Below are 11,111 nucleotides of genomic sequence, written 5' to 3'. Positions count from 1 at the left end.
TCTGGAGTATTCAAAACCCTGCTATATTGTCTGCATTTTTCCCCACACAGGTGAAAAACTGCTTTTCTCAAAATAAATCCTTTCTGCTATTTTTTTGTGTGTATGCCCCAAAGCTGTCTCTGCTGTTGAAGAAAAGAACATGGTGCAAAACTTGGAAAATTATAGAGATGAGTGTAAACCCAAACCGTGGGTACAGGTGTCCCGATATTACAAAAATGAACAAGGTATAAGAATTTATGAGGAATAGAACAGATTCAAAGCACTCCCAGATTTAGCTCTGGCTTTCTATTGTATCTAAACCACCTCAATCCACATAGTTCTGCGCTTTGGGGAAAGTTTGGATCTGAATCAGAATGTCAAGTTGATCACTGGTAAAAGTGCAATGTTCTTTGGAGGCGAGAATTGCAATAATTCCGTTTAAAGAGATTTTATTGGCATGACAAGCTATGCAACTGTTGCCAAAGTATATAATAAAAGAGACAGACCTTTCAGGCATCTTTCAGGAGGCAGGTAAGAGCCTGCCCTGGTAGGGCCACACACTGCCTGGGGTTTGATCCCCCATGTCCATTTGCCAGTACTGATCTGGCAACAGGTTGCTGAATAGCATGATGCCACCTCTGCCATCTCTCCCCCTTCTTGCCGATCCTCCTTTATAATGTGCATTGCTGTGGCACCCACCACATGCTAGGAGCTTTCCAAACAGAGAGAAAGGCCTGGTCTCTGTTCAGAAAAACTCACAATCTAAGCAAACAAATTATCACAACCTTTGTCAAGGGTAATAGAAATGAATGGGTTTTGCAGTGGGCAAAAATGAATGTATTTAAATGACTGTATTTCTGCAATCCAGACTCAAAGGAGTCAGATGGATGTGTTCTGAAATGTTGGTTTAACTTGTCACTAGCATCATTGGGTTGATGGAATCATCACCCCAACCAAGATGACCTCATTATCTCAGAAATTATTTAAGACGTAGCAAAGGCAATTGGGAATGAAATTTGCTCAATCTTAATGGTCGATATAAAATGCCAGTCTAGTGCAGTGTTAAGTAATAAAGGTTTCAGTTGAGCATGCAAGAGAAACCTCATTGCTCAGTAGGACATCCGGACCTATTGGAGAGGCTTATTTACTGAGAAATCAACAAATGGGTTTTTGCACTACCACAGCAGCAAATGTCATTGCAAAAGAGATGTAGATACTCAATTTCTTCTTTCAGGTGTGTCAAGGAAGACGTGACAGGGTGTACAAGCCCCATGCCAGGCAAGAAGGGCTTGGATGATGTTTCTCCTTAGTACAGAACATAATGAGATGTCCCTGGGCCACAATATTTAAGGGACCTGTCACGGAATAGACATGGAGACTGAACTATTCCCTTGCTTCTAAAAATGGCATCTCCAGTGTAGGGTTGAGATCCATTGTTGCTGCCCATACTGTACCTGTTCTGTGGATACATCATCATTAAATGCATTTCAAGCCCCCCTTTCTCACTCCACGTGGCAATGCACCAGTTTGACACTTTTCACCACAGCTGAATTCATTTTCAAAACTACAAAATGCAGTGCAGTGGAACGACAGTACCTTAAAGTATCAAGCAGTGAATTAGATGTTTACTCGGAGCTGCTGGACATGTGTGGTGGTGGTGGCTTTATCATTATACCTGTGTTCGTCACAGTGAATGATGTACTAAGGCAGGGTGCTGTTGCTGAGGATTATCTGAGGGGGGAGGGAGAGTGTTAATCACAATGCATTTGGAAGGGGCTGGGCTTTTCTTCTCCACAGCATGATTTGACAAGAAATTACTACACTGTCTTATGATGCTGCTTTCCTGAGGGACAAATTCCATACCTGTATAGTGACAGTGCAGAGGCAACCCTCATGGCTGGCTGCCTTTAGCAACACGTTCAGGCTCAACTGTACACTCTTCTAATAATAATGCAAAATTATTTGGAGGGCAAAGAACAGGACTAATTTACAGAGAATATTAGTTATGTATGAAAAGCTTCTCTTGGTTTATTTCAGAAAAGCTCTTTGGGATATCACCTGAGTGCATGAAACAGAAGAGGAGGTATGCTTCACACCAAGAGCTATTCCTCTGAAACCAGCAGCCAGGCACCATATGAAACACCAGCACTATCTGACCTTCAGAAGCTGTTCTGGTTCAGAGGAGGGTCTGACAATCATTTGGACCAAGTCTGGCCAAACCTATTCCTGGGAGATGCGTAAGGGGATATTGTATATTGTGTTGTTACTTGCACACTAGAGAGAGATGGAGGGGTGTAGAGGTGGTTAACAGTGAGAGGTAAAGCTATGCTCACATCACAGGGCTCCAAAGCCAAACACCATGACAGTCAGCCTCAAGTGGTTTGGATGTCATGAGAAGCTTGACATATACACATATAACTTACTCATAGTCTGCCTGAGCTGTGCTTTCTACGTTCCATGGATCACAATGGATTTTAGCAAGATAAACTTATTTATTATTTGTATCATGGACATTGACAACTGGGTCTTGGGGGGCTTTACCTCCTCCAAATATTTAGAGTTTGCATTTATAAAGGAAACAGTTTAAAACAGAAATTCATTTATCTCACTATATTAGAAGTGGACTCATTTAGTTATGGTACAAAGCTACTCCTTCAAGTGACATTCAACAGCTCTTATTTTATTATCTTTTAACTCTAGGTACCTCAAAAAAAAAAAAAAGGTGTCTATTCCCCTCTGTATATAATAGTGCCTAGAAGGCCCCAAACTGAGATCGCGATCTCATTGTGCTAAGCACTGTACATATACATGCTAAGAGAGAGTCCCTGCCCTTAAGACATTATGCTCTAAATAAGATGGACAATGAGTGAGAAAGGAAGTATTATTATGCCCATTTTACAGACAGGTAACTGAGGTCCAAGAGGTTCAGCCTTAGGAGTCAGAATGAAGAGAGGACAAAGTCCCATAATTATATGGTAGGAGGCCCTGCAGATGCAAAAGCAGAATTTCTTTTACCAGCTTATAACTAAATATCAAAACATATTACACAATTACTTTGTACTTGTGGCAAAAGAGACGTTGCTATGCTGAGCTACTTTGCCTCTCTCTATTAATCACCAGACAAACTATTTGTCTAAATTGCTTTTCATCCGAGAATCTTAAAGTGCTTTAAAAACATCATACAAACATCACAACTTCCTTGTGCAATAACTTTATCCCCATTTTACAGATGGGAAATCAGGGAGGCCTGGAGAAGGGAAATGACTTGTTCAAGGTCACACAGTGAGTCAGTGTCAGAAACAGGAATGGAACCCAAGAAAGAATGGCTATTTTCAAGAAGTGGGATCGGTGTGGATAGTTAAAGGAGAGTCCTAACTACTATCCTTTGCTCTAATCACTGAACAACATTCCCAGTGATTAACTACAAGGAGGAAATACCTGAACAACTGGTATCTCACAGGCTGATCCGTACTCATGTAGCCCCTTCCCTGAAGCGTGGCTCAAACCTTCTCCCTTCTCTCTCCATGCTGCTTGCCACCATCAATATTAGGAGTTGCTTCTTCCTTCTCCTTGCACAGGTTGGGTCCTGGGTATTTGCTGGCATGTGGTGCCTCCACCCAAGGTGACTCCTCACTGCCCAGTGCACAGGGATGCTGCCCTTTGAGAAAAATCAATACAACCAGCTGGCAAGGAGTGCAAAGCCTAGTACATGAGGGACAATGAAGTACATAAACAGAAACCCCAGCAAAGGAAGAACATACCCAAAAGAGCAGCATAACAAAGGCCTTGGCTACACTTGCAGATGTACAGTGCTCTGAGTTAAACCTGCCTTCGTACAGCTGAGTAGGGAAAGCGCTGCAGTCTGTCCACATTGGCAGCTGCCAGCGCACTGTTGTGGCCACATTTGCGGCACTTGCAGCGGCATTGGGAGTGGTGCATTATGGGCAGGTATCCCACAGAGCATCTCTTCCCATTCTGGTGTCATGGGTTGTAGGAAGGGGGCGTGGGGTGCGGGGCATTCTGGGTCCTGTCCTAATGCCCCGTGATGCATCACTTCGCATCCCAGCAATCTCTGTGTTTCCATCCACATTTGGTGCCATCTTTCAATGGTTTCTGTGCAGCGTGATCTGTGTTCCGTTTCGGTCTGCAGGAAATGGAGCCCCGAAGTACCGCGTCCAGCTCTTTGTAGAATCGGCAGGTCGTGCAGGGAGCACCCGAGTGGCCGTTTGCCTCGCGGGCTTTGCGGTAGGCACTCCACAGCTCCTTCACTTTAATCCTGCACTGCAGTGTGTCCCGGTCATGGCCCTTTCCCTCATGCCCCTTGATATCTGCCCGAAGGTATCGTAATTCCTACGGCTGGAGCGCAGCTGGGACTGGACAGCTTCCTCCCCCCAAACACTGATGAGGTCCAGCAATTCTCCATTGCTCCGTACGGGGCTCGCCTGGCACATGGAGGCATGGTCACCTGGAAAGATTCGCTGAGAGCACTCCACACCTAGCTGAGCAAACAGGAAGGTGATTTTCAAAATTCCCAGAGAATTTAAAGGGCGTGTCTGATGGTTGGTCACCTGAGGCCAGGGCAGTAGAGTTCGAACTGATGACCAGAGTGGCTAGAACAGGCATCGTGGGACACTTCCGAATACTTCTGGAGGCCAAACAGAGCGCATTGGGCGGCCACACTGGCGCCGCAGCACACCAGCGGCGGCGCAACAAACTGTATTCCTCTGGGGGAGGTGGAGGACCGGCAGTGCTGTAGCCATGGAGACCCAGCGCTGTACGTGCCTTGCCAATGTGGACGGGGAGTGAGGTACAGCGCTCTGGGCAGCTTTATTGTGCTGTAACGCGCAAGTCTAGCCAAGGCCAAAGGGAGGCTTTACTGGAACAGGAAAACAGGATCAAGGGAAGGAAAGGGTTACGGTTATCTAATAAGTACTAAACATTAAACAAACAAACAAACCCCTCACCTCCCAACACTTTATCCCAATAATCCCAATAATGACTAAGGTGTTAACATTTTATGTTCTGTGGGGTGCAATATTTTTCATCTTTCCCCCATTTCAAGAGAGGAAGAGTTAAATTTATCCCAACCTCTAGCTCCCATCTTGGCATCTTCCCAGGAACATAGCATCTTGAGGTTGAATCCTGAGATGGAGTGTTACAGCACTGTGACATGGGCAGGTTTAAATAGAAGTCAGCTTACTTTAATTCTTCATGCTTGGCTGGGCCAGGATCTTCTCTGGATTCATACCAGGCTTGCTGTTTCCATGGTCTAGAATCCTGGGGCGGGGGTCTTGGCTGGCTCTCAGTAGCTGGCGCCAGGTCGGATCTCTCTCTAGCTGGATGCTGCTTACCTGGTGCTGGAATGACCCAATCCATGCAGCTAGATCTCACAGCAGAGCAAGCACTTGCTTTGGGGGCAGTGGGAGCTGTGCTGTTTCTTTCCCACTTTCCAAACTCAAAACTTAAATTAAACCTATCTGTGTAGAGTCAGGCTGTCCCCTGGCTGGGGGCGTGCAGCCCTGGCTTGTCACTGGTCCAGGGGACTGCCTCCGTATTAGCCTCACCAGTAATTTCTAGTTCTTTCTGTCCCCACCCCTGACTCCATGCATGCTGGGAAATGGTGTCACAGGGCTCTGGTAGCTGTTTCAGTTGTAGTCCTTTTGGTAGCGCCCCCTAGGGCAGCAGTTCTCAAATCGGGGTCTCCCTGTGAGAGCATGGAATGTATTTCTGGGGGAGAGTGAGAAGCTTTAGGGGAAAAAAAAAAAAAAGACTTACTGCGCACATTTTACCCACAGCAATGTGTAACTAGCAAAGCTGATTCCTTGAGACATATCAGGTCCTCAGATGGCGCTGTGCATTTTGACGGATTTCTGTTAAGCTTGTATAGCATGATAGAAAGTTGTTGCCACCTGTACATTAATCCGTTTGCTGTCATGCAGTGTGCACATTTAATTGTAAGCATCGAACACAATCGCAGTTTTGCTTTTGCTTTTATTACAGTTTGAATCAATGCCTAACTGTTTTTAATATTCAGTGAGAGTTGTGTGTTGATTTTTTTAAAATCAGTATATGTACTTGTGTGGTGGGAAGGAGGGTATAAACTGCTACAGACACAAAGAAGGGGGTGCAATCAAATTAAAGACCCACTGACCTAGAGGCTCAGTCTGGTGCTCCAGCAGCGGGCAAATTCCAAGTGATGGTTACAATACCATCTCACATTCTTCAGTAGCCATCTCTCTAAGACCAAGGCACTATGGACTAACAGGGTTGTCTGTTAGCCATTCAATGCCCTGTAAAGCGAGCTGCAGTGCTTGCATTCTTCCCCAGGGTGAGTGGGTACTCACATTAAACAGTGCTATTTTAATGCAGAAAGTCAGCAATGATCTCAGTAAAACCTTCATCGTCTTTCAACAGATGGGCTGCTAGAAGTAAAGCAACTCTTCAAAGCCTCAATATTACTCACATCCTTAATGCAGCGGATGGGCCGTACAGTATCAACACAGGAGCCAGATATTACAAAGATCTGCAAGTAGCATACCATGGAGTAGAAGCGTTCGATGACCCTTCCTTTGATTTAAGTATCTTTTTCTATGATGCTGCTAATTTCATACACAAAGCCTTACACACGCCAGGAGGTAAGGAAGGGGTTTGATATTATGGGGCGCATGTGCGTAAGTGCTTTTCTGAATGGGACCTATAGCTCTAATTCAGACTATTTCAGTCAATTAAGCCGGAGAGGCAATATGAACCAAGGATGTGGGGGCCTGAGCCAATGCCCACTGAAGTCACTGGGATTCTTTCCAATCACTATTAGCATCATGGCCTAGTTGCTAGGAATTTTTTAGGTCTAGTTGTTCCCTCTGATCCTGACTGGCTGTGTGGTCTTTGGCAACTAGTCATTAAGGAGCTGATCCTGGGATGTACTGATCGTCCTCCACATCCTCCTCAGTGCCTCATGGGTCTGGGCAATGAACTGCTTTGCATCTCAGATTCTCCACAAGTAAAATGGAGAGAATAGTCACTTACACCTTTGCAAAGTTGAGGCGAGGGTTCATGTTCATACAGTACTTTGGAAAGGTAACAGGCTCTCTAAGTGCTAAGTGTAATTAGAAAAAAGAAACCACCTGGTGTTGTAACATAGGGGGAAATAGAGGTTTGCTCCTCACTGATACTTGGAAATAACATTTCATAATCCCAATAATGACTAAGGTGTTAACATTTTATGTTCTGTGGGGTGCAATATTTTTCATCTTTCCCCCATTTCAAGAGAGGAAGAGTTAAATTTTTTTTGTTTGCAGCAACCATTGGGGGCACAAATTTCAATCATGAGCCAAGGGGTCTGATCTTCAATGGCTTGGCTAAGGGCCCCAAAGCACCATGGGAAGAGAAAGTCCACCTATGATTAGTTCTGGTGAGGGCGTACCTAGATTACTGTGTTCAGTTCTGAGGCATCTCAATACCAGAAAGATTATCAGAAGGGTTTCAGAGCAGAGCAACAAAATACATAAAGGGACAGGAGGGTTTGACTTGCGAGGAAAGATTAATACATAGTTTGGCTGAAAAATAGCTAAGAGAGGGGACATGATAGGGTCCTACAAGTACAAGAAGCTTGCAAACACTAAGAGGAGTGGAATTCCCTTAGAGTACAACCTTGGAGTAATGAGGTGATAGTAAGAGAGAAAAAAGTTAAGCAGTATTAGGAAAAAATTCTTGTCCTGAGAGCTTTTAGTCTGTGGAATAGTCTCCCAAGGAAATTGATGGACTCTCCCCTGATTTGAGATAATTAAAGCTATTCTGGAGAAAGCTGTAGATTAAACCAGCTGGACTATAAATCTTTTTTCTATGTCTAACTGCCTTGGTTTGAGGAACATCTGAACCACTTGGCCTACAAAATGAAGGCAGAGACTTTTATTGTGAGATTTGAGGTACTTGTAAGTTTAAAAGTTGCATATCCCATTACCAACCTCCTGATGGTTTTGCCTAACAAGGTGCCAGGCAAGGACAACATGGAGGTCAAAATCACCTATCAAGAGGATACTTCCTTTAAAACCGGTGTAGAAACCACAGATGTGGGAAGAGTTCAGCACTTGGGTGACAAAAAAAAAAATAACGGTGATAACACTGCACTTCCCACTGGAATGCTTTTAAAATATTCAGTAGTTAAGCCTCACATCACAGTTGTTGATGTACAGTAGGTAACATACACATTTTACAGCCAAGTGATACATTGATGTGCAGACCAATTATATAACTTGCTGAAGGTCACCATTAGGGCCAGTTGAAAATTTTCTGATAAAACTGTTTTCATGGAAAACAACATTTTTCACAAAAAGCATCCACCTTCTGCAGAAAGTTTCAATTTTTTGTCAAAAAACCAAATCCCTGAAAACAAAATATTTTGATTTGGAAATGGGAGTTGTAGTTTGGTTTCTTTATGTCCCCATTGTCCTCTGTAGGTCATGCTTTCCGGCTGGATTAGATCTCCCATGATGCATCACCTCTCTTCTCCAAGATGGGTGACCATAGTGGGAGAAATAGTCCAACCAGGGGGAAATGGGAGTACAAAGCACTTAAACTACAACCCCCATGAGATGCTGTGGTAGCCTTTCCAAACTGAAATATTTTATTTTGGGGGCAAAATATTTCTGGCCAAAACATTTCAGCATTCAAATTTTATCCAAAATTTTCCATAGAAGAAAAACCCCATTTTTCAACCACCTCCAGTCACAGTGAGTCCATAGCAGAACCAAGATTATCATCAAGGAGTCCTGACGGCCAAGCCTTTGCTGTAAGATCTAGATCCCACTCCCTTCCGGCATACATTTAGTAGTATAGCTATTGCTGTTACTCATACATGGACGACCAGAGAGCTTCAGTGTCCCAAGCCAATAGCACCTCAGGATGCACTAACAATCAGTGAAAAACTGGCTATTTATTGTATTTATTGATTCTGACTGTTTTGACCCCTCTGGGTCTATCTTACCTTTCAAGTTCTAAATCCCACTGGGCACATGTTTTCTCATTTATTTGCAGGTAAAGTGTTTGTTCACTGTGCCATGGGGATAAGCCGCTCTGCATCTTTAGTGCTCGCTTTTTTAATGATCCATGAAAACATGACGCTTGTGGAGGCTTTAAAAATGGTGAATTTTCACAGAGAGATCTGCCCAAATACAGGATTCCTGAGCCAGCTCCGAGATCTGGACATCAAATTAAATGAAGAGAGGAAAGGAGTTAGAGAATCTGCCAACAAAGAACCATAATACAGAACTGCACAGAGAGTGGATGCAACACTATCAGTATTTCCTGGATTTCTTTTAATATGAATTATGTTTTCCAAGCCAAGGGCATAAACTGAAAATGCAGCGTAATACATATTCTATATGTAAATGCTTATTTGACTTTATTATCTATACATTGTATAAAGCCTATCTAAATTCTACCTGTAGCTCAGTTGGCTATGGTATTCTTCACTCCCTCCCCTCAACCTGTTGTGAGAAATAGCTGTAAACTGTTAAGCAGCTGCCAAGCTCCACCCTAGAGGTGACTGCATTTCAGTGATGCATGACACTTATATTAGTCTGCGAAGTGTTAGGATTCTTTGGAGGTGAAAAGTGCTTTGTTATTACATTATCTGTACTGCAGTAGTGCCTACAGGCCCCAATCAGGGCCCCCATGGTGCTATATATGTTTAAGATTGTTAATATTTTGAGGTTTTAATGTTGGCATCTGTTTGTTATAGGTTATAACAATTTGTGCAGCAGTCTGAGCCTCTTGGCTGGGCCATGGAGGCTCTTTAGATATAGAACAGCTGGGAAATGTTGAAGCCACTCTCTTAAGAAACAATTCCAGTCTGTTTTCCATACTCCTCCCCCTGGGTCTTCATCAGTAGGGGATTTTCATGAAAAGATCTTAACTTGAATGGATTTTCATCTGCTCTGGCTGCTCCCCACCAAAAGTCAAGCGGCTGCTGTAGAAAATGATTATGCTGTCATGAAGGAGGCGGCTTGGTAATGGTCTCACAGCTGAGGGTCTAAAACTATTGCGTTGGCAGCAGAGGGGGTGTGTAGGGGTGTGTGTGTGTGTGCTCGCACGCAAGGCAAAACTCAAAGCCATTGAGAATCAAGGGTCTTTCATTAGGTCTGAAAAGATGATACAACTTTGCAACTTTTAATTTTTATTTACTTACAGTTTTCCCTCTCAAAATCAAGACGACTTTCACAGAAAGAATCGTGTTTTGTAGTCTTTGCCCATCTGCAATGAGAAAACACAAAGAGAAGCTACTGGGGCACTGGATTGTTAAGGGGGATGCTAATAGGTACAGCACCTTTTATCTCAAGGTCCCTGGAGCAAGTCTGGGCCAGTGCAGCAGTGACCCACAGTCAGTGTCATCTGATGCCTCTATCGTAGCTTGTAATTATGTGAAATGAATCTTGCCATCCCAGTCTCATCCCCAGTAGACAGGCGTCCACATCACAAAGCCAGCTCCAGAACTGCCCCAGATGTGCCCATCCTTACGGCCAGTTTCAGGAATGAATCGGCATGGATACCAGACTACCCTGAGCTGCTTGCTCAGGAACAGAGCTGAGGCAGATGAGTAGGGCAGCATGGAAAAGCATGCATTGCCCCTCCCTGCGCTGTCCATAAGACAGATTTCAGCCTCCCGGGCAGTCAAGTGCAGAACTATCCACAATTATAGGATTTTCTCTGATTACCAGCAGATCCCATCTGCCTTAGCCTACCGAATGAATATGGAACTTTTAAGTAGACCAGACATCTTTGAGTACTCAAGCATGATCCTGGTACCATTAAAGTCTACAGCAGGGGTTGGCAACCTATGGCACGCGAGCTGATTTTCAGTGGCACTCACACTGCCCGGTCCTGGCCACCGGTCCGGGGGGGCTCTGCATTTTAATTTAATTTTAAATGAAGCTTCTTAAACATTTTAAAAACCTTATTTACTTTACATACAACAATAGTTTAGTTATATATTATAGACTTATAGAAAGAGACCTTCTAAAAATGTTAAAATGTATTACTGGCACACGAAACCTTAAATTAGAGTGAATAAATGAAGACTCGGCATACCGCTTCTGAAGGTTGCCGACCCCTGGTGTATAGCAAAGCTCTCATTG

At 43.9% G+C, this 11,111-nt stretch overlaps 1 protein-coding gene across 1 annotated transcript; it reads left to right on the top strand.

Moving 5' to 3' along the window:
• Window positions 1–2,064: 2,064 nt before the first annotated feature.
• LOC141991590 (dual specificity protein phosphatase 13B-like) lies at window positions 2,065–9,239 on the top strand. The gene is made up of 3 exons (XM_074959928.1): window positions 2,065–2,216; window positions 6,394–6,614; window positions 9,013–9,239. Exons 1-3 carry the CDS (start codon window positions 2,065–2,067, stop codon window positions 9,237–9,239), a joined length of 600 nt encoding a protein of 199 aa, XP_074816029.1.
• Window positions 9,240–11,111: the final 1,872 nt, after the last annotated feature.

Source organism: Natator depressus, chromosome 7 (assembly GCF_965152275.1).
Source record: "Natator depressus isolate rNatDep1 chromosome 7, rNatDep2.hap1, whole genome shotgun sequence".
Taxonomy (NCBI): Eukaryota; Metazoa; Chordata; order Testudines; family Cheloniidae; genus Natator; species Natator depressus.
This window is presented reverse-complemented; position numbering and strand designations above follow the sequence as displayed.